Source organism: Vigna unguiculata, chromosome 8 (genome assembly GCF_037176805.1).
Source record: "Vigna unguiculata cultivar grain cowpea cultivar isolate G323 ecotype 2 chromosome 8, ASM3717680v1, whole genome shotgun sequence".
NCBI classification, from domain to species: domain Eukaryota; kingdom Viridiplantae; phylum Streptophyta; class Magnoliopsida; order Fabales; family Fabaceae; genus Vigna; species Vigna unguiculata.
This window is the reverse complement of record NC_140799.1, coordinates 38684742-38712319: the sequence shown is the minus strand read 5'-3', so window position 1 is coordinate 38712319 and position 27578 is coordinate 38684742. Positions and strand designations below refer to the sequence as shown.

Below are 27578 nucleotides of genomic sequence, written 5' to 3'. Positions count from 1 at the left end.
AAATCTTAAACAAACTTTAATATATATTGCGCTATTTCTTCTAATTAGGATAATACTTAAAAGGTCCAAATTTTCAACTTAATTGATTGAACCTAATCCAACTCGTTTAAGAACAAGTTTGTTTGGTTAGAAACAATTTAACATTAAAAAGAAGTATACCGGTCAATATTTTTTTTATGGGTTGAATAATAAATTTATTTAAATTTGACGTAATTCAACTCACGAACACCTCTAGTTCAAGAAATTGAATAACATTGAAAAAATTAATTAATTAAAAAAAATCTTATGATATACAAAATCAAATCTAGAAAAAAATAAAAAATATTTTAAATGAAAATATTTAACGGATAGCGAATGAAAAATACTTAATTTTAATTTTAAGACATATTTAAAATTTATTTAATGAAAAAAAAAACAGGGCATCATAATGAAAAATCCAATGTTGTCACGTCACTCTCAATAGTTGATTATGTTATAAAAGAAAGGTTGATCACCTCGGAATGTTTACTCGCACGACATACGCAGACACTGTAATAGTTTAAGCTTCTCTTCTCTTCTGTTACTGAAAACTGAAACACCAGCACCTGAAATTATGGAACCGCAGAAGACTCCAACAAGTTTGGTTTTTGGTGTTAATGGTGAGAGGTTTGAGCTCTCCCATGTTCACCCGTCGACCACTTTACTCCAATTCTTGCGTACTCACACTCGTTTCAAGAGTGTCAAGCTTGGCTGTGGTGAAGGTACATGCATGACTGTCTTTCTTTGTGTTCAACCATTTTTATATCTTTTGGAGATTGTTGATTCGTTTGTTTCATTGCTGAATTAGTTTTTATAGTTGTTCCCCTTCATGGGTGTTTTTGAATTTCCGATCTTTTTTATTTTTTGCTTTTGCCTTTCAATTTCAGTAAGCTTGGTATTTACTGTAGGGATTCATCTTTTCCCTTTTTTTTTACTCTGTGAGATTAATCTCGGACAACTGTGGTTTTCATTTTCGTCTTATTTTTCTAGTGGTCTACTCATGCAGATGAAGGAGGAGAAGGTGTTGGCTTTAAGTAGTCCTAATTTTATTTTTCAACTTGGTACTTGATGTTTTGAAATGGTTGGTTTCAGGGGGTTGTGGTGCTTGTGTAGTTTTAATCTCAAGATACGATCCTGTGCTTGAGCAAGTTGAGGATTTTACAGCGAGCTCTTGTCTCACACTACTTTGCAGCATACATGGCTGCTCAATAACAACTAGTGAAGGAATTGGAAATTCTAAAGAAGGATTCCACCCAATTCATGAAAGATTTGCAGGATTCCATGCCACTCAATGTGGCTTTTGTACTCCTGGAATGTGTGTTTCCCTCTTTGGAACTCTTGTCAATGCTGAAAAGACCGATCGTGCAGAGCCACCAGATGGCTTCTCAAAGGTAACTGTTAGTGAGGCTGAGAAGGCTATTGCAGGGAATCTTTGCCGCTGTACTGGGTACAGACCAATTGCTGATGTCTGCAAAAGCTTTGCAGCTGATGTTGATATGGAGGATTTGGGGTTTAACTCGTTTTGGAGAAAGGGAGAGAACAAGGATTTAAAGGTTAGTAGGTTGCCTCGATATGATCGTAATCAGTTGAGTAGTAGATTTCCTACGTTTTTGAAGGAAATCAAGCATGATGTGTTCTTGGCTTCTGAGAAGCACAGTTGGCATCGACCTATTAGTCTAACTGAGCTTCAGAGTTCATTAAATTTAAACAATTCCAATGGAACACGGATGAAAATTGTAGTTAGTAATACGGGTATGGGATATTACAAAGATAAAGAAGACTATGGTTATTACATTGATCTAAGGGGAATTTCTGAGCTTTCAATGATCAGAAAGGACCGAACAGGGATTGAAATTGGAGCAGCAGTGACAATATCTAAAGCTATTGATGCACTGAGGGAAAATATCAGATGTGACTTTCTCTCAGATTATGTAATGATACTTGAAAAGATTGCTGATCATATGAGCAAAGTTGCCTCTGGATTTATTAGGAACACAGCTAGTGTAGGTGGTAATTTAGTCATGGCACAAAGGAATAATTTTCCCTCAGATATTACTGTAATACTTCTTGCTGCAGATGCAATGGTTCACATTATGACTGGCACACAATTTGAGTGGCTGACACTGGAAGAATTTCTGGAAAGACCACCGTTAGCTTTGGAAAGTGTGCTTTTAAGCATTAAAATTCCTAGTTTGGAACTCAATCAAAGTGAATCCTCAGAACCAAGAAGTAGATTCCTCTTTGAAACATATCGAGTATCTCCCCGGCCCCTTGGAAATGCCCTTCCCTACTTAAATGCTGCTTTCCTGGTTAAGGTGTCTCCATGCAAGGATTCTGGTGGAACTGTGATAGATACTTGTAGGTTGTCTTTTGGTGTTTACGGGAGGAAACATGCAATCAGAGGGAATAAAGTTGAGGAATTTCTGGCTGGAAAAATTTTAAGTGCTAGCGTTCTGTACGATGCTGTCAACTTGATTACAGCCACTATTGCATCTCAAGATGATAACGCAATAACAGCTTATCGTTCAAGTTTGGCTGCTGGTTTTATTTTTCAGTTCTTTAACCCTCTTATTGACAATCCTGAAAGAATAAGTAATGGTTATTTGAATGGAAATAATAATAATCCTTTTGCTCGTGATTTTGAATTAAAAGTCAGTCAGAAGAAGGTACTTCATGACAAAGTTCCAACTTTACTTACATCTGGTAAACAAGTCCTTGAAGCAGGTTGTGAGCATCGTCCTGTTGGTGAGCCAATCGTAAAATCTGGAGCTGAACTACAAGCTTCAGGTGTGTTTTCTATCATTAAGTTTTAAGTTGATTCACACACTGCTGTCTTTTCTTTGCATTTCTATCAACGTTTCAGGGCAGTAAACTAGAACATTTACCCAACAAAGTTGGTGCCTTTTTGTATTAAATTTCATTTCCTATAAAATGGTCCTTAGTGCTATCATAAGATTATAAGCTTGTGACCCTGGTGATGAAATTTTATGTCTTGGAAACAGCCTCTCTGCTTATGATGGTTAATTTGTATACATCTGAGCCTCTTTTGGTCCTATAAATGGATAAGACTCTCAAAATCAGTAAGTTAAAAAAATAACCGTTCTCCATGGTCTTGGTTCTGATGAATTGGGTATCCATATTTGCCTCTTATAGTCTCCAGTTACCTTATAACTATTGTGGAGATAACAATGCTAAAAGGTCCAATTTCCAGGTCATAAAAACTTCCTCCAAATGCTTTTGATTCTGATGAATTTCGGCATCCATATTTTTGCATCTTGAAGTTTCTGGTTTCCTTTTAACTATGATCAAAAGTTCACTTTCATAGTCACAAACTAGTTTGTATGTGTCTTGTTTTATGCTGTTTGATGCCTGTGAATTATGCCTTTCATGTTTAGTTATTTAAATTTATGTTCCGTAACAAGTACATACTTGTGAATAATCAAATATAGGTGAGGCTGTGTTCGTGGATGACATTCCATCACCATCAAATTGCTTACATGGAGCATACATTTATAGTGCTAAACCTTTAGCAAGGGTAAGGAGTATAAAACTCACGCCTGAGTTGCAACTGGATAGTGTAAGGGATATCATTTCAAGTAAAGACATTCCCAATGGCGGGGAAAACATTGGATCTAAGACTATGTTTGGGATTGAACCTCTATTTGCAGAGGAAGAAGCCCGATGTGTTGGTGAACGCCTTGCCTTTGTTGTGAGTTCTTAATCCCTATTGTGATCCAACAATGTATGAGCTTATTTTTCATTTCTTTGTAGATGGATATGATAATACTACCATTTTAGTCATGGAATGTCTTCTTTAGGTTGCAGATACCCAGAAAGTTGCAGATATGGCTGCAAACTCAGCTGTTGTTGATTATGATACTGAAAATCTTGAACTGCCAATTCTATCCGTTGAAGATGCTGTTGAAAGATCTAGCTTTTTCGAAGTTCCTCCTATTGTCTCTCCAAAACATGTTGGTGATATATCAAAAGGAATGGCTGAAGCAGATCACAAGATTGTTTCTGCTGAGGTACATCAGAATTTATTTATTTATCTCCTTTGTTTCCTGTGCAATGTGGAAGTTTGCTCCTGAATAATTAGTGTTTAAATGGTTATGCTGAATAAAATATGTGAAATACAGATGAAACTTGGGTCTCAATACTATTTTTATATGGAGCCACAAACTGCACTTGCTGTTCCAGATGAAGATAATTGCATTACGGTTTACTCTTCAAACCAATGCCCTGAGAATACGCATTCTGTTATAGCAAGATGCCTAGGCATTCCAGAAAGTAATGTTCGTGTAATTACAAGAAGAGTTGGGGGTGGTTTTGGTGGAAAGTCCATAAAAGCCATACCTGTAAGTATTTATAATTTTTTGAAAATATAATTTTTTATTTTATGCCTGTCATTTTTTTCATTGAATTCCAAGCCCCTTGGCACACCTATGGATTCTAATGCAAAAGCTCAAATATTTACCTAAAGAACTAAGATTCAGGAAGGTTACTCGAATGTCTCTCATTTGTGATAACTAAGTTGCCCTTTATATTTTCTCAAATCTACTGTTCCACGAGATGATCAAACATATTGGAATGTATTGTCACTTCATCCGTTAAAAGGTTTATTTGAAGACATTACTACTCAATTTGTTATAACTCCAATGATCAATTGACAAATTTCTTCACCAAATCAATATGAGAGTCCTAGAATCGATTATATTTGCAATAAGCTTAGTGCGTGTGATTTATATACAATAGCTGGAGGGGGAGTGTTAAATGTATTTCATTGAATAGGCAATGTACATAATATACATAATATGTTCTTTTTGTTGTTTTTAAGATAAACAAGGATTCTATCATTTATTTCTGCACAAATTATTAGGGTAAATTCACTACCAAAGACTAAAAAGGCTTATTTGTATGCAGCCTTACCATCACAAGCAGAGAGGTTTTTTTCAAATTTGAATCTATGGCCTATGGAAATTTCATGTCCAAATACTGCTTGGTTGTTAGGAATTATAGCTACTTCCCCCAAACTTATTCCTAAGTAACCAAGAACAAAGGATGCAATGAAATCTTTATTACCAAATAGGAAGTATAGTATCCTTACCCAGGGAAATCTCCTTCCACTGAGCCTGAGGTCCAGGTTCTCATTTTTACAAAATTTCTAAGTAATGTACAACTGTTTCTCTCTTATTTTTTTAACAGTAGCTACCCCACTTCCTTACTAATTCACTCAAAGTTTCTCTTACATACAAAAGTTTATGTGTCTGCATTGTGTATAGTACTAACAATTGGATCTTGCAGGTTGCCACATCATGTGCACTGGCCGCACATAAATTACAGCGCCCAGTTAGAATATATCTAAATCGAAAGACAGATATGATAATGGCTGGAGGAAGGCATCCTATGAAGATAACATACAGTGTAGGATTTAGAAATGATGGTAAGATTACGGCACTCGAACTTCAAATTCTGGTAAATGCAGGGATATACGTGGATATAAGTGCAGTAATTCCACATAATGTAGTTTGTGCACTAAAAAAGTATGATTGGGGTACGCTAGCTTGTGATATAAAGGTATGCAGAACAAACCATCCCAGTAGATCTGCTATGAGAGGTCCCGGGGAAGTGCAGGGATCATTTATTGCTGAAGCTATTATAGAAAATGTAGCAGCTACACTTTCAAAGGATGTAGACTCCGTCAGAAGCATTAATCTTCACACATACAATAGTCTTCAGTCATTCTATGAGTACTCTCATGGTGAACCTAATGACTATACCTTGCCTATAATATGGAATGAGTTAGCTGTTTCTGCAAACTATGACCAGAGAACCAAAATGGTGGAAGAGTTTAACAGGATTAACACATGGAAGAAAAGGGGAATCTGTCGAGTACCAGTTGTGATTCAATTGATGCAAAGACCGACTCCTGGAAAAGTAAGTATTTTTTCAGACGGGTCTATCGTTGTTGAAGTTGGAGGAATTGAAGTGGGTCAGGGTCTCTGGACGAAGGTGAAACAGATGGCTGCATATGCTCTTGGAGCTATTCAATGTGATGGAATTGGAGGTCTCTTGGACAAAATACGGGTTATACAAGCTGATACTGTGAGCTTGATTCAAGGAGGATTCACTGCTGGGAGCACTACATCAGAATCAAGCTGTGAAGCAGTTAGGCTTTGCTGTGATATTTTGGTAGAGAGGCTAAAGCCTCTTAAGGAAAACCTGCAGAAGGAAATGGGCTCTATCAACTGGGAGACCCTTATTCTTCAGGTAGCTACTGTAACATTCATAGGTTTTCCTCTCAAGGAATTCTCTTTCTGATCATCTTAACTGTTTTTGTCTTTATGATCCACATTGACAGATTATTTATGCTTGAATTTAACTACTGTTTGGTGTGAGGTTTAGAAATATGTTTTTTTATTTTAATTTACATCAATGAATGTATATTGGTATTTGTAATTGTGCATAAGATGTATTATATGGTCTTGTAAGTACCTAGTGTTCTCAGATTTTATGGGATCATAAACTCCTTTCAATTAAGAAAATATTAGGGGAGTAAACTGTGTAAATGGAATTGAGTGTAGAGAATTTCTTCTTACTTTCCTAGTCCATAAGCATAAATATTAATTGCCACATTGCTGACAATTTATTGAAATACAGGCATACATGCAAGCTGTGAACTTATCAGCATCTGCATTTTATGTACCCAGCATGAGTTCCATGAGCTACCTTAATTATGGTGCTGCAATAAGTGAGGTACGTTGGTTTTACTTTTGGTTTTCTATGCACATTTCAAATCTAACTGATATTTTTCAAGTTCACTGATAGTTACTTCTCTTGAATGTAAGCACAAATGTCATATTTTCACATAAGCCATGTTATAGAAGTAATCGAGACAACTTATCTTGTACTGATATTTTAAATGATGCAAATTATTTCTCAGGTGGAAATAGATATTCTGAGTGGTGAAACCAGATTTTTGCAAACAGATATTATTTATGATTGTGGACAGAGTCTCAACCCTGCTGTGGATTTAGGACAGGTAAGCTCACTGCATATTTTGTCATGCAGACTCAACTCTAATCAAGGAATAAAACAATACAATAGTTTGAGGTCCAATAAAGGCCCTCTGCGGGTCAAGGAGAGACTAAGAACTGGCACACTATTCCTTACTAATAAATTACATCAATTATTAGAAATGGAAAAGACACGAATCAACTCCTCATAACTTTCTGATATCTTGTTAAGAACCAAGAGGCTTTGATTCCCTTAGCTAAAAACATCTTGTTAAGAACCAACTCAACCAAAGAGCTTGAGATTTTAGTTGGAGGTCTTGGAATGTTTATGGTCTCTATCAAGTTACAAATACTGTACAGTTATTCAACTATGTATATGTATTCTCCTGATTATATAATCACACATCCTGCAGATTGAAGGAGCTTTTGTCCAGGGATTGGGGTATTTCATGCTTGAAGAATACCAAACAAATCTTGATGGTTTGGTGTTGCAAGACGGCACTTGGAACTACAAAATCCCTACAGTAGACACTATACCATTACAGTTTAATGTTCAAATCCTCAACAGTGGTCACAACCAGCATCGAGTTCTCTCTTCAAAAGGTATGACTTAGTCACAAAAAATCTTTGTGTGCACATCACTTGTCATGAATTTTGTATCATCTTCCATTGATTCATAACAGGTTTATTCTATCTATCAATTCCAAAATATTGGGATGAAGTGAGGAAATATTTGTTAACTATATACTTTCTGTGGCTTAAACTAACTATTTAATTAGTGTAGTGGCTTGAATATGAGATGTATGTTATAGTAATACTTCTAGAACAGGAAACAAAAAAAAGGTTCGGTATCAAAGCTATGGTGGAAGTGGATGATGGAACAGAAACAATCAATTCAATTTCTTCTGCATAATAGTTTGGGGGGAAATTGTGGTTATAACTTGTAGGCATGTTGCAGCTTATTTTTATGTTAGAATGCTAATAAGATTGAGAAAGCTTCACCTAATCCTGTTTGAAAATCTAAAATGAAAAATATTGAAAATTTGTTGCTGCAGCATCTGGGGAGCCACCATTACTTCTAGCAGCTTCAATTCACTGTGCCACAAGAGCAGCAGTGAAAGAAGCAAGGAAACAGCTTCTTTCATGGAGCAACCAAGATGGAGAAGATTCAACATTTCAGTTGGAGGTCCCTGCTACCATGCCTGTGGTGAAGGCACTCTGTGGACTTGACAATGTTGAAAGATACTTGAAATGGAAAATGGGAAGAACATAATACTGTTCACTGGCCTAGATTAGTTAGCAGAATGATTTTGTTCTATCCAATTTTCAGTCTTTCTGGTAAAAAATTAAAATAAGTTGAACTTTTATTATTTTTTTTTTACATGATGATGATGCTAGTGCAAAACTTCCAATTTTTTCATGTGTTTACAATAAGAAACACTGGCTAATAAGAATAAGGTATTTCTGGACAGTAATGTTCTTTAGTTATCCATAAAGTGCTTAAAGTGGTGTTCATCTTACTTTACTATCAACATGAACATGTTTTAATTTATAAAAACTAATTTATGTTGAAAGTAATTTTATTTGAGAAACGGTCTGTTTGTTAAAAGGAACACATTTGCGGACAAAAAGATTATTCTGCAATATGTTATTTTGTAAGGACTAACTTTTTATCACATGTACCAAGTTCACCAAATTCTGCATGATGAGATTCATCCATATTAATTTGAATATAGATGCTGCATATAAATGATAAGCAATGTGTCAAATGCTAGTAAAGATAGTGTTTCTTTTAGTTTATATTAGATGTTTAAAGAGTAATATATAAAATATTACATAATATTCACATACTTTAAACATCCTTTTATCCAATTTTTATCTCAAATATGGGGATTCAAATCGAATTCACCCTAGATCTATGGTTTGGTTATATTTTTAATTATTTAAATCTAAATTATGTGATAGGGTAGTTTTCAAGTTTTTAGTTAATGAAATTTTCATTTTTAAAATTTAAGTAAGTTTATACACTAATCTAAAAGGTGTATTTAAATTTTTTTAACTTATTTTGAACAGATATTACAAATTAAACTATTTAAATTATCATATATTCAAAACTCATCGATGTTATAAATATTTTTATTGAAAGCAGTTAATTTTATAAATATAATCATTTTTTTGTGAGCTTTTTATGATAATTTTAAAAGAATATGTTTATTGCATACTTTTATGTTATTACGAATAAAAGAATTGCGATATAAGCATGCAAATATTGTTAGAATGTGAGTTTAGTTGAGATGAGTTGTTAATGACGTTTAACGTGTGACACTATTCATAATTAAATAATAAATATTAGTTGAAACAAGAAAGATTATTGGACAATGATATTTCAACTAATCAACTTTTAATTTTATTATTTCAATCATCATTAAATTATCTATTTTAATTTTTTTTTAATAATATGATATAATTATTTAATAATGATTAAAATAATATCATTAAATTATCTATTTTAATATTTTTTTAATAATGTGATATAATTATTTAATAATAATTGAAATAATAGATTAAAAATAGATTAAAACATTCGACCGAAATTATTTTCATAAAAAGTACCATTTTTATGTTGTACTTACTGTGAGTAGTTAAGATCGGAATAATATGATTGGCGTAGTATCAGAAACACAGCCTGTAATTGTACTGCAATCAATCACTCACAGCTGCTCTGCAATATCACTTCCTCTCATTTGCCTCTTTTACATCTTTTACAGACAGAAAAAAAAATCATATGCAAATAAAAAAATAAGTAAAAGTAGATAAATAAATAAATGAAAGAGAAATTAAAATTTTTGGACTAAGCAAAGTGTAAAAAGAAGAGAAATAAATAAATAAATGAGAAATAAATATTGATTTTTATCAATTTCAAAATTATTTTTCTTCTTGACTCCCTAAATCAAATTATCTTATCTTACTTCTAGTTACACAAAAATTATTCAATCTCGTAAACCAAACAAAATTTTAGTCTCGAAAAATTATTAAATTATTAAGTGATCCATTATGTTAATATTACTATTTCTATACACTCTCAGTCTACAATAATAGCAGTTTAAAATATTTCAAGAATAACAATAAATATGCGTATTTTATAGAAACAATTTTATTAAAATAATCTCATTGTCTAAGTAAATTATTTTTAAAAAAAACACAAACATTGAGAAATAAAATTAATATTTTATTGAAAATGGGAATATAAGTTAATTTTGAAGGTTAGAAAAATAAAACTACTACTATTTTAGGATAGAAAGAATGATATATTTGAGAGTTTATGTTAATAACATTTAGCTAAGTATCATAAAAAATAAATATCAAATTTATGTGACTATATGATTCCTGAGCCCATGATAATTTATCCTCGGAAGTACACAATACGCACTAAAACACCTCACTCTCAAACCCACTCTGTTATCTGCATTCAACTTCTTCACTTCAGTACCTGGAGTAGAGGTAACCTTTCTTAATGCCATTAACTATGCTCTCATTTCATGTGTTTTGAAAGTTACTTGCTTTTCTCTTGCTTGATATTCATGTCAAATAATGGAATTCATACCTGATGGCTATTGTGAAAATATCTCACTACATGAAAATTACATATAGGTTCAACTTCAAGTGTTGAAATGGGGGCAATTTCAGCACCCCTTTTGGTTGTTCTGGTGTTTTGTTGCCTAGTTTCTGTTTCACAAGCAGAATACTTGAAGTACAAAGACCCAACACAGTCACTGGATGTTAGAATCAAGGACTTGCTGCAGCGGATGACCCTGGAGGAGAAGATAGGTCAAATGGTGCAGATTGAACGAAGTATTGCCACCCCTGAAGTGATGAAGAAGTACTTCATTGGTAAGCTCTCACCCAGACCAAAACTAGTACCTTATATGCTACTACACTATGCATTGTAGTTAGTAATGTTTTTCTTTTCCTTATACAAGTGTATGATTTGTTTGATACAATGGGTATAATCGTGTTTGCAATTAGGGAGGTGACATTAGAAAGAAATGTGATGTGATGATTGATGGGCAGGGAGTGTGCTGAGTGGGGGAGGCAGTGTTCCAGAAACAAATGCATCTGCTGAGACTTGGATCCAAATGGTGAATGGAATTCAGAATGGATCTTTGTCTACACGCCTTGGGATTCCTATGATTTATGGCATAGATGCAGTTCATGGCCATAACAATGTCTACAAGGCCACCATCTTTCCTCATAATGTTGGGCTAGGAGTTACCAGGCAAGTATGCATTGCTTAATGAGTAATCATGGTCATTTTCTTTTGTTATGTTCTGTTTGTAATTTGAGGACCTAGGTTTTCAAATGTTAATGGTGTCGTGTGCAGTTCAAAGACATATTTCAACATGTTGACATTTTCACCACACCCTTCAAATATTATCCTCCATTCAATGATAAACCTAATTGAACTATAGGATTTTATTATTCAGACCTTTTAGATCTTTAAAATGAGCTACAATTTCATTTTTATCTGACCTTGCTGCATAACTGAGTGCATAACCTAATTATATAATGCTAATAGGGATCCAGTGCTGATAAAGAAGATTGGAGATGCAACTGCCCTTGAAGTTAGAGCTACTGGAATTCAGTATGTTTTTGCTCCATGCATTGCGGTAATGTTGATGATTCCGTTCCTTTTAGATCAAGTAAAAGTTTAACACTTTGTCCTAATATGTTGGTAGCCTTTTTCTTCCATAGGTGTGCAGAGATCCTAGATGGGGGCGTTGCTATGAAAGCTACAGTGAAGACCCTAAGATTGTTGAAGCAATGACTGAAATTATTCCTGGTTTGCAAGGAGACATCAGTGGAAATTCCATAAAGGGGGTTCCCTATGTTGCTGGAAAGTAAGATTCTTAACAGGAGCTTGAGTTCAGTGTGAACCATTAGATTAATTGGTCATCCTTAACTTTTTAAATATTTCCATAGTTCCATGCACATATGTTGGATGGTAATAATCACTCAGTTCCTTCTCACCTCTTGTTTATAATTTATTGTCGTTAGAAGATTTGCTGTATTTGTAAATTATGTTGTGTTTTTAATGCAATAGCATTGTATTGTATTTATTTGTTTTTATGCAATTTTCTTTGAGATTTTGGGTTCTGAAATTTCTGTGTAAAATTTTGTGAGTTTTGGAAAAAGGGTCACATTATTAAACTTGAATATTGTTTCAACATTTTAATTAATTTGACACAGGAACAAGGTTGCGGCTTGTGCTAAGCATTATGTAGGAGATGGTGGCACATCCAGGGGCATTAACGAGAACAATACTTTGATCAATTATAGAGGTTTGCTTAACATTCACATGCCTGCATATCATGACTCCATTGTCAAGGGGGTTTCAACAGTAATGGTCTCCTACTCTAGCTGGAATGGCAAGAAGATGCATGCTAATCATTTTCTTGTCACTGATTACCTCAAGAACAAACTGAATTTCAGGGTAACAAATAAAGCTTATTTGATTAGTTCTCTAACAAAGCAATTGAAGGGGAATTTTGGGTTCTTTTAATTTAGATTACATGCGGTTTTGGTTTTTCAAGTTTCTTTTTTGAGTAAACATGCAGTTTGTGATGTAATCCTTTTGGCATTTAGCAGGGTTTTGTCATATCAGATTGGCTAGGCATTGACAAAATTACTTCTCCTCCTCATTCTAACTATTCATACTCTATTCAAGCTGGTGTTGGTGCTGGAATTGATATGGTAAACAAAACAAAGAAATTTGATGACTTTTGTGACTGAAATTTATTATCATGACTTTTCATTTTATTACTACATTTACATTATTTTACAGATCATGGTTCCTTTTAATTTCACTGAATTCATTGATGTGCTGCATTATCAAGTAAAGAACGATATTATCCCTGAAAGTAGGATTGATGATGCTGTGGAAAGAATCTTAAGAGTAAAATTTGTCATGGGCCTATTTGAGAATCCACTTGCTGATCCAAGCCTGGTGAATCAACTTGGTAGTGAGGTATATTTCCAGAAGGATGTACTTTTAATATCTTTCAAATGAAAAGAGTTTTGGTTTTTATGAACTACTGTGCCTTGAACAGGAGCATAGACAGTTAGCAAGAGAAGCTGTAAGGAAATCTCTTGTGTTGCTAAAGAATGGTAAATCTGCTGAGAAGCCTCTACTTCCCCTTCCCAAGAAAGCTGCAAATATACTGGTGGCAGGAACTCATGCTGACAACTTGGGTTATCAATGTGGAGGATGGACAATTACCTGGCAAGGGCTTGGTGGCAATAATCTCACAGTTGGTAAGCCACCGCATTTAATTTTGGTGTAGGACAAAATAAACTCTTCATCTCCTTTCTGTTTCTTCAAAAATTGGCATAACCTTGATTTTCAATGCATAGAGTAACCTATTACAAGGATAACAATGTAATATATTCTTTTGGGTAAGAGGGCATAGGTATACAATGTAATGTGTTTCAAATAATCAACAAGGGTTACTTTGGGTGTTAAAAAGGTAAGAGTGTGGTGTGAAGTTTCAAAAAACCACTGGTGTCAATGTAATTTGGCCAAAACATTAACTCTGAACCATCTAAAAACTGCATGGATTAGGATGTAAAACATTCGAACACACTGCAACTTGGATGTCTGATTACGGTTTTCTTTTTGTAGGATAAGTTAGGTTTATCTGACAAAAAATATCATTTTCCTAACAGGTACAACAGTTCTTGATGCTGTAAAACAAACAATTGATCCTGCTACTAAAGTTTTCTACGAGGAAAGTCCTGACCCCGCCTTTGTCAAGTCTAACAACTTTTCTTATGCCATAGTCATTGTAGGGGAACTCCCTTATGCAGAAACATTTGGTGATAGCTTAAATCTAACTATACCTGAGCCAGGTCCAAGCACCATTACCAATGTATGTGAATCTATCCAATGCGTGGTAGTTCTAATCACTGGCCGTCCAGTAGTGATTCAGCCTTATCTATCAAAAATAGACGCTCTTGTGGCTGCATGGCTTCCAGGAACCGAAGGCCAGGGTGTCGCTGATCTTCTATTTGGTGATTATGGATTCACTGGCAAGCTGGGAAGAACATGGTTCAAGACAGTTAACCAACTTCCAATGAATGTTGGTGATAAAAATTATGATCCTCTATTTCCATTTGGATTTGGGTTAACTACAAACCCCACCAAGCACTAAAACAATATTTGAGATTACTACTCGGTCTCACTGTTCCTTTTCAGCAAGGAGATTCGCAACGTGTATGTTTGTAATGAAAACCTTAGAGAAACTTAGCACTAAAAAAGAAGCCTGTCATTTAAAATAAAATTTACTGTTCTGAATTTAACATTCTAGTGTGTTCGGATAATTAAATAATAGTGTTGATTGCTAAGGATAGAGATGAAACAAATAAATAAATAAATAGCTGTGATTTTTTAACTTAATAGATTTAAGGTTCAGAGTTCTAAGAAGAAGAAAACCTAGGAGACACAACTGCTCATCACAATTTTAACATGTATAGAAAATCTTGCAATTTTCGGTAGAGGTTAATGGCAGCAAATGATTAATAAAATGTGGGATCAAGGATTACTATTGCACAACATATCTGAGATACCAAACCAATTGGAGGAGGAAGATCATATGAATAAAGTGCATAATGAATTCGTTAATTACAGGCATACAAAATTGAATGGAAGTGTAAGAAACCAAAATCCTCAAAATTTGTTAAGGGTTCTAACATAAACTACCACTAAATGTTTGCTAAAGTGCCACGTCCCTAAAAGACGAGCTTTCTAGGAGGAATCACCACATTCTTTGTTTCCTGGAAATGCATGTCGTGATATATCTACCAAGAAAAAAAGAAAGAACTAAGAAAGAAAGGAAGCAAGAAAGAAAGCAAAAATCCAGGAAACCAAGAAAAAACATTAAAATAAAGCAACACAGTAAAGAAAGAAAAATGCAAGAAAGCAAGCAAAAAAACAATAAAGAACGAAAAAAGAAAGTAAGAAAGGAAACAAAGAAATCAAAAAAGGAAGCAAACAAGCAAGTAAGAAACCAAAAAAGAAAGAGAAAAGAAACAAGAAAGAAAAAGAAAGAAAAGAAGAAAGAAACAAAAAAGTAAGCAAACATGAAAGAAAGCAAACAAAAAAGACAAAAAGAAATAAGGAAAAAAAAATAAGAAACGAAAGCAAATAAGAAAGCGAGAAAACAAGCAAGAAAAAAATAAAAAAATAAACGAAAAAAGAAAGGAAACAAGAAAGAACCCCTTTGCTAACTTATCTTATTCTTGTTCAATTTCTCTTCTTTGTTCTTTCTACAATGAAAAACGCGTATTCATCAAATTCCAAACTAATGATGAAGTAAAAAGAAAACCCCCAACCCCTATCATTATGTATCAGACACTGCTCTAACCACCGTGCTTACTCCAACCGTAGATACAAAATTTGATAGATCATTTTTAATCACAAAGCATCTCAAAGTTGTAAACTAGTAAAAAACTGAAGACTAATATGCGCTCGGGCGTTACCTCCACTGACCAAACATTACTTTTACAGACCATGACAAAACATATGTTCTCTCGGTGGCTCGATTTATACAATTTTCAGTCTCTTCCCTACCGTTCACGCAGTTCAAACTTTAAATCGTTAATCAAGTATGAAAAAAAGACATAAATAAATCAATCAAATATGTAAGCCATCACTGCCAGTCTCCCAAAATAGGCACAAGACACACAATGAAGCAAAATTTATTGAAAAAAATTTAAAAAAAAAAATAAATTAAAAACCAGATTGAAAAATAAAAAATCATACCTGTGAAGTATTTATGTTAGATAAAGTTCTAATTTAGTTCAAAAAAGTATTTAGAAGGAGTAGTCAAATTCTAAGGCAGTTTAGAACAATTCACTTACATTCTTCAACCAACTGAACTAGATTTTTTTAAAATAACTTAGTCAAATTCAAGTATTTGTCTTGTAACTAAAAATTTATACTGTTAAAAAAATTAACAAAGTAATTGATATTTTAGTAAGAACGTAAAAGCAAGTGATAAATGTAAAACGGGTCTATATGATTAAAAAAAAACTCTAATATCATCTATCTCAATCTAAAAAAATATGTCGGTTTTAAAAATGAAACTAAATTATTAAATGAAGTTTATTTAAATTTACTATGTAAAGATCCCACGAACTGAACCATTAAATAAAAAAACAGATATGCATATTTAAAAGTTAAAATTCCTAAAATCATAATTCCAATATACCACAAAATAAAAGGAGAGGAAATCATAATTATTAAGTATACAAGATAATCTAACATATTTAAAGTAATAAAACATTTCTAAGATTTTTTAAAATGTAATGTATAATCATTATTCAATTAAATTTATCCAACTAGGTGTTTACAAAAAAAAATTAAAAAAAAAAAAAATATATATATATATATATATATATATATATATATATATATATATATAAGACTCAATTACTTTTGAAAGACTATACTACCATTTGAAACATAACTAATGATGAAAGTTTTTCCAACTTTCATCTTCAACCATAACCAAGATCACTTCAAAACATAACTTCAGTTTCTATTCAATCTCAATGCCCCAAATTTTATAATTTTGTAACATATCATTTTAACAAATAAAAAGAACCCAATTTAACTTATCAAAACAATTTCTATATACACTCCTCACTCAAAATTTCATTCACACCCATGTAATTTACCGAGCAAAAGGCAATCCAGTACAGCAACTTAATCACCAAGAAATTTCAACCGCAATAAGTTACCATTCCAACTCTACAAGGTCCCCCCCTCTCATTCATATGCAAAGATCCCAACATCATCCAAAAATCACGATATGTACTTCTAATTTTATAAATAATATAATTTCCTTCAGAAAACCAAAACCAATCCAATATTTCTGACATGTTATTTCAAGTATCAAAGATGCATCGAGTTGCCTCTAATTTCCTACCCTAATTTTATTGAAATCAACTTTCAAAATTGAATTAGTTTCCCACACCTTAAGTTTCTTGTACCCCACGGAACTAAAATGGTAAGGATATGTTAAGCACACACCCTCGCCAGCTTCTAAATCAATCCAAACCAATTCGCTAAACATCAATCACCACCAAAACAAAACATATAATCAATTTCTCGCGAATCTTCTGAAACCCCAGACACTTGCATGCAAGTCTTTGAAGAGATGTAAGAATAGAAGAAAAGAAGAAAGAAGTTTACCCTAAGCAAGGATACCTCCGACTTATGCTTTAGCTTTCTTTTTGAATGAAAGTATGGAAGAAAATCTCAATTGGGGAAAAGAAGGAGATTTGGTGCTTTTTCACGGGTAAGGGAGAAGAAACGATGAAAGAAGAATGAAAGTTATAAATGTTTCTGTTCAAATTTTGTTGGAGAGGACATCAAAGAAGATTTCGAGTTACACCAGTTTTTTCTCTAAGTTTCACTTTCATCTTTCCCATTGTTTTTAAACTAATAACTCGTTTAGCCCACAGATAGCCCAATTAAATATAAAGACTCAACTCTATCTGCTAACTACACCCTTATTCTTACACATACACATATCCTGAATGAATTAAAATCACTCTTAAAATGAATTTAATTAAAAAATATTTCGTATTTAAACTCACCCACCTATTAATAACGTAAAAAACACAAATTTTGATACGTATACAATTATAAGTGTCATCTTATATAAAAATTTTCATTATTTAAAAATCATTTAGATATGACAAACTTCAAAAAAAAAATGTAATTGTTTAAATATTTATACTCATTAATATAAAGGATTTTTTTTAAACATTTTACATTAGTATACACATGTTATTGTCAATTCTATTTTATTATACCTCATTTCTTATTTTATCCTATAAAATTTATAGTTAATTTTTTAAAACTCAATTACTTATAATAAAAAAAATTATGTATGACAAAATTATCTATTTTGTAATTATTTTTTATGAACATATGAAATCTAATACTGTTTTGGTTTTAATAATTATAATAAAATTGTTTTTAACTTTTGTTATCATAATGAAAAAAAAAATATACACATACACATATTTCCACTGATATAGATATTTATAAATATTCAAATATTTATAAGAAATAAACTCTCAACACAATCAGTTATAAAAAAAAAAATTATGGAACCTTGATTTTCCTAATTTCCAGTTATTAAAAGCTTTTGGCATCAAAATCTATAAATTTTCATTCTCCGGTAAATATTTTTATAAATATTCTTTTCTAACCGAGTAACAAATGACAAATAGTTTAATTTAAAGGGAATATAAATATTTCGAAAAATTAAATTAATTTCACATATTTAACTTAAAACGAAATGTTTTAAGATATGAACGCCATCTTCCCTGTAATCTACCCAATAGACCTAAATTTGATTTTAAAAACCATTTCTTTTTGTGTAATTTTTCTTTATAAGTTAGCTAACAACTCGTCAATTTTTCTTTTAAGATTTTCGTCATCCCATCTAATCAAATCCTAAAAGAGCTATCAGAATCTTCAGGAATCATTATGCCCCCACATTCTTTTGTTTTCTTTTAGATAGTAAGAAAACCAAAAGGATAAAGAAGCCACCAAAAACTGCAGTAAAATTCTATATTGGGGAGCAAAATGTCAAAAAAATAAAAAAAGCTTTATCACTTTCCTGTATACTTCCTGACCCTTTTGAAGGTCAAAAACAAATACACATCCATTTGCTCCCCCCATATCTTAAACCAAAATATGATGTATGAAAACAATACAACTTTCTTTCAGACTGGGGAAAACCCCTTCTCTGCCTCGTTGATAAGGTTACAAAATCTTTACAACCTATACAAAATTTAACAGAACCAGTAACTGACATTAGAAGATGAGATCTTCCAACCTTACTTTGTGGAGTCTGAATAATGAATGCCATTTACTTCTTTGAGAAAGTGAGATATGGGTCTTGAGCAATGGTCAACACATCTGGTCTCTCAGCCTGGTTATATGTTAGACACCGTCGGATAAAATCCTGACAGAAAAGGTGTAGATACAGTACAGACTATTGTCAGGTTGGACAGTATTGTAGATAGTAGGTACATGATACTATAATCTTTCTACAGCAAACCGGATATAAGAAAGTGTATGCATTGAGGTCTTCAAAGGAAACCACAACCTTCCTAGTTCCTTGGGGTCATGTTTGAATATTTTGTTTTGTGAAAATGAACATAACATACATACAACCTTAGAAGAAGCATAGTTGTGTTGTGTTCATCACTGAATAATAGAACAAAATGAAGGCAAATGTGCAAGCTAAGAAGTTAAAAGAGAAGTTTTATTGAGAAATATGATGATACAATTCTTCTGCGATTTTTAATGCACCTCAATGCTGATTCCTCAATCAGTGCATGGCATTCATTTGAAAAATACCCTTAAAAAATTACGCAAGGCAAAAAGGAGAATCAACTATGGACAGAAATTATCAGTAAAAGGGTGCAACTCACCTTTGCCTCGTTAGAAATGGTAGGTTTAGAAGGAAAGTCAACCTTTCGAGCCTTAATAATTGTGTCCTCACGAAGTATTCTCTCTTGAGTTTGATGATGCCCGAAAGGTCGTCGGCCAAAAAGCATTTGATAATACAAAATACCAGCAGACCAGACATCAACCTGTCTTCCACATGCCAGAAAATATGAGCCAAATGATAAAAATATGTCACGTGATTTTCAAAGAGTTGGTTGTTTGCATTGCATATAAAATAAAAATTATCTACATATTCACAACTTAGAAAGTCATTGACCTTTGATGATATAAGAGGTGTCTTGCTGAGCTCAAAGCATTCAGGAGGCAAGTACCTGCAAATTGGAAAAAAAAAAAAAAAAAGAGCGGATAAAGAGGTTTTACCAAAGTAAATATGGAATCTAAAATAAACATAAAAAGGACAACCAAAGTTTAAGCCAGATTGAGGAGAGTGAAGCCTAAAACCTACAAATTTGAACTACACATTTTGGATTCTAACGAAGATTGGCACCACTTACCAATATGTTCCAGCTCCCTGGGATGTAAGTTCCATACCTTGGGATCCAACATCATCCTCCACTATCTTACTAAGACCAAAATCAGTAACTTTGGCAACACCAAGTTCATCAAAAAGAACATTTCCAGGCTTCAAATCATAATGGATAATCTTCTGTGTTCTTTTATTCATGTAAACAAGACCTTGAAAAATCTGAACTATGATGACCTTAGCCTCCCTCTCAGATAATATAGGCGTTGCTTTAAGAACAGCATCAAGATCCTTCCCTGAAAGAATTAAGGAAAGTCAAGGGCAAAAGGGTAGATTAAACAGGAAATCAAACAAAGACAGTGAATTCATTCGGGTTCAAGATCCAAAGAAATATTTGGAGCCTGCAAAATTAATAAAAATAATGAACTTCATAAAATAATTAACAGTATATACCACTGCAATACTCTAGAACGGTGCAGAATGTGTTTTGATCAATCTCAAAGATGTCCCACAAACGAACAATGTGACGATGTACAAGAGTCTTGTGAATATTATACTCTCGAATTGCATGTCGTATGTAGCTCTGCTTCTTCTCTTCACTCCATTGAGCATTTAAACCATGAAGTTTGCAAGCAACATATCTATGGTCCACCAAATCGAAAGCCTGCTGGAAATTTCTTACTTCAAATCACTGCAAAAAGGTATTTATTTACAATTGCCAAATGTAGGCCATGTAAATGTCTAGACACTGGTTTTAGTTTTCTGAAAGCCGTGTATAATATTTGCTAAATGAGTAGAATACCAAGACACTTTGTGTTAAAATTTATTGAAAAGTACAAAATCATTTGTGGAAATGTTAAATGTCGATACAGAATTTGTGATATCTAATCATTTTGCCAATGATAAATAGATTATAGAAGTGTGTTTAGAGAGTGTCTTGCTAGCATTTTTCCAGAGAAAACAATATCAATATGATCAAATGATTATTATTTCTGATCTGACCTTGTACACCTCGCTGAATCCTCCCTTCCCAAGAAGGTTAAGAAGGGCATAACGATGATTTAGAATCTGAAAGTTGTTAAACCGTGAACCATCTTCATCCCGTATGCGTTTCATCTCACGAATTAACCTCCCCTTCTCTATTTCATACCGATCCCTCTCTCGTAAAACAATTTCCTCTTCCTGAACATTTTCATACTATTAGAAACATAAAGAAAGAAAATAGTTGGACCAGCAGAAATAGCAACTTACTCTTTTAAGGCTAGCTAATCGACATTTGTAAATTTCATCGTGAATTAGAATATCTTCTGGCAATGCAGCCTCTGCATCAGTACCATCACCCTTATCTTCAACAAAAGAAGAAGAACAACAAAACACATTATTAACACAGGGAGCAGAGTAATATAGTACAACACATAGTCGAGAGATTTGTGATTGTGTGAAACAGATACTTTTTATATCAAACTATCCATTTGAACATCAGATAGGTACCCCAGCACTCAGGGAATCCACCCTCAAAAGCTATCTATTAAGGGGGAAGAACCAATCACTTAAATATTCCACGGAGTATTCCATTCTACTTTATGAGACTTAAGGCACTCTATAATACCCCAAGTTCCTACTATAGCACTGCCCCTAAGACACAGGCAACCAGCTTTACACCAATCACTTGGGGAACCCACCCTCAAAGGCTAGCTATCAAGGGGGGAAACAAAACACTTAAATATATCACCGGACATCCCATACTACTCGATGAAGGACTTAAGCACCCATAATATCCAAGTTCCTATCAACATCCTAAAGGAGCGTATGGTTTATCATGATTTGTATAATATCTAGCGAAGTTATTGAAATTCAATATATACAAAGAACCTAACATAGAGATTTAACAACATGCATGGAATGTTCATACCAATGGCTGGTATAAACTAAGAGGAGGATGAGGAAGTCATAACAACTGTCCCAAATTTGGTCCCATCAACCTCTCTACCCCAATATTACAAGGATAGGTGCTGAAAGAGAAAAGGAAACAGAATTTACCAGATTGCTTTTTCTTAAACAATTTGCGCTGTCGTTCTATTGCCTCCTTTGTTTCTACTAGTTGTTTCTGCGAAAAAAACAAAAGAATAAGAAGGAAAAAGAATTCTTGGTCACTAATGTAAACTATCAACATAGGCAAGCTTTAAATTGCAAAAAATAAAATTAAAATAAAAAATAGAAGTTGACGTGAAATTGACATGATACACCCACTATTATAGCCAAAAGATACTGAGATGGAAAACACTTAACATTTCAAAAACACTATCCTATAATTTTATTCACTAAAGTGAAGCAAATGAGTTCAGGTTTGGTAGTATTTATAATCTAGGGTTTTTTAAAACTATGTAATTTCACTGCACAATTGAACATGAGAGTGTCTTCAGATAATGACAATTTAATTGCATATGAAACGTTCAATCAGAAACAATCAAATTGAATGATATTGATCACAGACAAGTAGGAAAGAACCAGAATCCTAAAAAGTGTTATAATAATTCCTAAATCAGCAAATCTCACAACAAATCCTAGTTGAATCTGATAAACTAATCACAATCAGTAATAATCTCCAGTACAAAAATTAAAAAGAAAAGTCATGAAGAAGGAGAAAGGAAATGGGACATACAAGCTGGGCATTCAGATCCTTTAAAGCTTGACCATCTTCCCAGGTCTCAGATATGACAGTTCCAGCTCTACAATTCATTACTTAACTAATAAGAAACTTAGTAAAAAAGAGATCATACGAAATATAATTTCCCAGATTCATTTCTGTTGCCAGAATATGAATGCCTCTAGTTTTGGTTAAATATATGTATATTATAAATTATTAACTTGTATTCTTAAAATTTCACATTAGCAACTACCCCGCTGCAGCAGTTTTGGTGTCAGCAGCTCCACACTGCTATCCGGGATTGATAATTATGTAATTTCTTAAAATGCTCCATGCCTACCTGATTACACCAACATTTCCAAGTCTCAATGAATCTTGCCGTACTTTCAGCCTTGCTTCTTGTCTTTCGGCCTTTGATACGGATATCAACAAGTCAGATATTACTTTCATTCTCTGCAAAATAGAAAGATCAAATGTGAATATGATGCCTAATTGATTCATGATACAAAGAATGGTAATTAACTATTTCGTTGGGGGGGAGGTAATGGGGATTAACTCCAGGAAAGTGAGTAAAGGTTAAAAAAGTAATCTTACTGAAAAAATAATTGTTTAATATTCCCACACATGCATGATTTACTATATATTGCACTTAATATCAACTCTTGATTTCCTCATCAATGATTCATATTACTTGATGCTTACAATACTCCCTAAAGTAAATAGCTTTTAGAGAAGCCAGAACCTGGCATCACCCCATTTATTGTGTATCAACAAGGAGCTGTCTAAGATTTCTAGCTCACTTTTGCATACAGAATTCAAACAGACAAGATTTAGTGTCTGCACTCAGTTTCATGCACTGTAAGGACAGCCAGTGCTCATTATTCAAATAAAAGTACATAATTAGTGATGAAGTGTTTTGATCGACTCAAGAAGAAAGCTTTCATTGCAATCAAAAAGCTGAAAATATCACACCTTAGGCTTCATTTGTTGTTCATGATCAGTCATCTCCTTCAGTTCCTGCATGTGCCAAAATCAAGCAATAACACAATAAGAACAACAAATCAGCACATCAACTTCAATAATTCTCAATTCTCTTAGTTTAAAATATATTTTGCAACTCAGTATATATTCCTTGTTATTTTGTCCCTAAAATTGGGAGTATTAGTCAATGGTATCAAAATCATGCAAATTGCAAATAGAATCACAGATTTGGTCCTTTTCACTAGCATCTAGTATTTTTCAGAAAACAACAGCCCCAGTTTAGATCTCTGTGGCCAAAATACCAAAAGATAAGAAAATTTTAAACTCTGTACCTTCTTAAAAAACGTGTATATGAAAAAAACTGTGTCTGAGCCTATTATGGTACTATTATAAAATGCAATTGCACAGAATATTTAACTGTGTTTTGGTTTGGCTGTCAGATTGCAACAAAGCAGTCCAAATCTGCATGACCCAAACAAAAAAAATACATACTAATTTCAATCAAAACAACTTTTTTTCAACGAACAACAAATAAAGTAGAATCCAGCGTTTTATTGAACATAAGAGGAAGACCTTTCTTAGATCCAAAAACAGAAAGATGCCATAATAGCAATTGCCCAGCTTTACCTCCTAGTGGAAATGTATCATGAATCAATTTTTTATACTCATGTCTGGACTTTATCTTTGAATCTGAGATTTATGTAAGACATATGATTGATTTTTATAACAAATTAAGTGCCATATTTGGTATTGATATGCTTAAATTTGGGAGGGAAACCTCGGCACAAAAGTAAGTGTGTTTATAGCCTAAAAGAGCCTTCTTAATTTACAGGGGTAAGGCTGTTTATGTCAATCCCCCCCCCCCCCAAAGACTCGTACAATTCAAGATTCGGAAAACATCCTTCTGATTGTGATAAGCTGATGGCATTCATATACCTTTTCTAATTGTTGAGTAAGATTCTGATAATCAACTGCTTCTTGCTTTGATTTCCGCAATTCCTCCTCCAGAGCAACAACTTTAGCTTGCAAAGATGCAACCTCATCCTAATTTAAGATATAGATGAAATAAAATGAGAAAGTTTGAAAATTACAAGCTTCTGCTAGCTTAATAAAACAACAATGAAGAGTTAAAGTATCATCAATGTCATGGATATGGTCGAAGGAGGTAGAAATGAAAGAAGTCATACAAACTTCTATTTATTTTAAAATAAAGCCACACATTTTACAAGTGTAATTAGGCAAAAGCCATACCTCTAATGAAACACAATTATCACTATGAAACTGATAACTGGGTTTGCCACCCTGCAAATAAATATAAGCTCTATAGGGTACAATCGAGGAGTGAAAAATAAATTATTAACATGTAAATTAATTGCTTAAGCAATATGACATTCCTAAACTTATGAATCTTCCATTCGTAGGAATCAGAAAAGATTCCAATTTGCATAACAGGCAAGAAGACGCAACCAGACAACAATATCAAATAAGCATTGCAGATTACACAAAACAGAGAGTGATTTATAGGACATTAAACTGATACTTAGTAACCATTAAAAAAACAAGCAAGAAAAAAGGGCACCCAAAACCAATGCAATCAAATTTCCTTTCAGCTACAGACTATAGATGATACAATGAACCCTTCCTGCTGTAATCCTTTAAGCCAAGAAGTTTAAACTTCAGAACTACATTAATATCAGTTAAAGAAGACACGGTGTGCAACTATGCTTCCAATCATGTATAAACAACAGATAGGATCATAATTAATAAGACCAGTTTAGAAAAAACCAATAGGGACAGTTGAAAAATTACAATTGCAAAAACAAATATTCATGGCAATGAGCATACTTTATGGTATACATTGTCGATCTGACCATTTGAAGCCAAAGCAGTTGGAGAAGAAATTAGTGTTTTGGTCTGATCATTAACTCTGGAACCCCGGCCTCTACCCGAACCAGAACTCCCTCTTCCACGACCATGTTTCTTTCTATTCATTTCAATGTGCATTTTTGTCTCCACGGCATCCAAACTAGTTTGCTTTCCATCAGTAACAACCTAATATGTAAATTATTTTCAGTTGGATTAGAAATCACTAGATGACCAATTTCTAAGACAAAATGTACACATTTTACGCGTGGCTGTAAAAGTTACCAAAATACTAGATACCGAAGATGATGACACCAATGCTTTTATAAAGGATGAAATTTAAGTAGCTGTATTGTCAACAACAGATGCAGTTATTGTATAAAATCAAAGATCATAAAAACCAACCTCAACGCTTTCAAAAACACTAGTGTTGCCATCTTCTTGAACTTTTTGTCGCTTCGATGTGTTGGCTTGTATCAAGAATGCCCCACCATTCTGGAACAGAAAAACAAAGATACCAACAATCTAATCACTGAAGTTATCATAGAGACATGTTTCCTTACATCTACCGGTTTTCCAGATTATTAAATCATCAACATAGAAACAGCGGCAACGAACACAAAACATACCGCCTACATCTATTATATATTGAACCATAGATAAATACTCAAGCAATAAACCACCAAAATAAACAAAAAAGAAGCTATAAAAATTAACATTGAAAACCACCAGCAACAAAAGAAAAAAGCCAAACCTAAAAGTACTAGTTCTCACAAATGCAGTCAAAGTACCAAACCCACGCACTGAATGAGGATTAAACTTACATCATCATCAGAATCACTTGAAGTGGATGCTTCAGCCGAATTTTCAACAGCTCGACCAAATTTCCCAGCTGAAGGAACAGACACAGAGGACCAACCTGGTTGCTGAGAAGAGGTTGAGGAACCCTTACCAACCATACGAGCTTCCAACTTTGCAATCTTTGTAGGCAGAGAATGATCAGATTGGTTTGAAGAGTTGGACGAGAAATGAATGAGCATGTCATCTGACATTGTTGCTGTAACTGCACACTGTTCGGCAACAAAGAAAAAAAAAATCGTCTCAACTCAAGATAAACCAACAACCTTGAAAATTCAACCGATTTAGGGAAAAAATGTGGAAAAGGAAAATGGTGAATAGAACTAGGACATACCCATTCGTGACTAAAGATGCCAATTTTCCACAGACCCACGTGAAAGAATTGAGGTTTATGAAAAGGGAAAACGGCAGAAACAGTTGAAGAAATAAGGTAATCAGAGAACTGCGACGGCGATGTGATTGATAGAAAAAATAAAAATAAACTTTGGGAAATTTTGAGTATCTTCTGCCTTTTGGGTGTAGAACTAGAGAATTAAGCGAAATAGAGAATCTAGGGTTTTGCTGTTTGGGAAAGTGGTGAAAGAATCAAAAGATTAGGAGGGAAGAATGAACACAGGGGAAGTGAAAGAAAAAGTCATGACTGCAAATAACAGGCGAGAGAGTAGAGAGTAATTCAGTGACTTCAACCCAGAAACTACGCCATGCAATTGAGACACTGTGAACCATTTGATTTTACATAAATGCTTCAGATTTTGCCATGTGTCCATAGATACTTTTTACCTACAATTACTTCCATTTTATCAACTTCAAGTCAACCTTTTGATCTTCTTCAAGAAATTCAACATTTTCATTTGAGAAATGTAATGATTTAGTTGCTGTGTTTTAACATCAAATTCAAATTCGCTGATTATTTTGTCGGTATGTTCCGGGAGTAAAGAAGTGCATTGACCGTTACATATATTTGAAGGACACGTGGCATGATCTAAAGCATGTATACAATCAAACGGTTCACAATGCCTCAACTGAGCGGTACATCAAAGACACTGAATCCATCCGGCCTAGAGTAACAAATAATTTTTTTTTCCTTAATAATATTTTTTTCTAATATTTAAAGGAAAAATTCATTTTTTTTTTGTTTTTAAATTTTTTAAAAAACTTTAATGTATTATTTCAGTTAAATCA

General features: G+C 33.4%; 3 protein-coding genes and 1 long non-coding RNA gene across 7 annotated transcripts; 2 read left to right on the top strand and 2 right to left on the bottom strand.

Annotated features, from left to right (window-relative positions):
- Positions 1 to 416: 416 nt before the first annotated feature.
- LOC114194658 (abscisic-aldehyde oxidase-like) lies at positions 417 to 8505 on the top strand. Of its 2 annotated transcripts, none has more exons than XM_028085010.2 (10): positions 417 to 740; positions 1111 to 2805; positions 3468 to 3727; positions 3837 to 4046; positions 4158 to 4376; positions 5323 to 6288; positions 6679 to 6774; positions 6962 to 7060; positions 7448 to 7637; positions 8090 to 8505. In XM_028085010.2, the coding sequence occupies exons 1-10, from the start codon at positions 593 to 595 to the stop codon at positions 8305 to 8307; spliced, it is 4101 nt and encodes a 1366-aa protein (XP_027940811.2). In that variant the 5' UTR covers positions 417 to 592; the 3' UTR covers positions 8308 to 8505. The 2 variants fall into 2 exon arrangements, with proteins under 2 accessions (XP_027940811.2, XP_085521464.1); XM_085665338.1 differs by having other exon boundaries at positions 425 to 740; positions 1025 to 2805.
- A 1875-nt stretch (positions 8506 to 10380) lies between these two features.
- LOC114193047 (uncharacterized) lies at positions 10381 to 14390 on the top strand. The gene is made up of 10 exons (XM_028082743.2): positions 10381 to 10535; positions 10686 to 10925; positions 11106 to 11310; positions 11611 to 11701; positions 11787 to 11932; positions 12282 to 12525; positions 12681 to 12785; positions 12877 to 13059; positions 13142 to 13346; positions 13758 to 14390. The coding sequence occupies exons 1-10, from the start codon at positions 10415 to 10417 to the stop codon at positions 14240 to 14242; spliced, it is 2025 nt and encodes a 674-aa protein (XP_027938544.2). The 5' UTR covers positions 10381 to 10414; the 3' UTR covers positions 14243 to 14390.
- Positions 12819 to 17453, bottom strand: LOC146884469 (uncharacterized). Its single transcript, XR_014984234.1, has 2 exons — positions 17287 to 17453; positions 12819 to 14888 (listed from the first exon to the last, which is right to left on the bottom strand). It is a non-coding gene; the product is annotated as an uncharacterized LOC146884469 (long non-coding RNA).
- A 1241-nt stretch (positions 17454 to 18694) lies between these two features.
- On the bottom strand, positions 18695 to 27104 carry TSL (Protein kinase superfamily protein). 3 transcript variants are annotated; one of them, XM_085666010.1, is made up of 17 exons: positions 26731 to 27104; positions 26363 to 26608; positions 25944 to 26033; positions 25521 to 25727; positions 24927 to 24977; positions 24612 to 24719; positions 23667 to 23711; positions 23035 to 23147; positions 22710 to 22776; positions 22088 to 22154; positions 21299 to 21393; positions 21050 to 21229; positions 20501 to 20711; positions 20079 to 20343; positions 19841 to 19895; positions 19548 to 19709; positions 18695 to 19105 (listed from the first exon to the last, which is right to left on the bottom strand). In XM_085666010.1, exons 2-17 carry the CDS (start codon positions 26588 to 26590, stop codon positions 18980 to 18982), a joined length of 2070 nt encoding a protein of 689 aa, XP_085522136.1. In that variant the 5' UTR covers positions 26591 to 26608; positions 26731 to 27104; the 3' UTR covers positions 18695 to 18979. The 3 variants fall into 3 exon arrangements, with proteins under 3 accessions (XP_085522136.1, XP_027940922.1, XP_085522137.1); XM_028085121.2 differs by having other exon boundaries at positions 18695 to 19075; positions 26731 to 27092; XM_085666011.1 differs by lacking the exon at positions 24927 to 24977 and having other exon boundaries at positions 26731 to 27095.
- Positions 27105 to 27578: the final 474 nt, after the last annotated feature.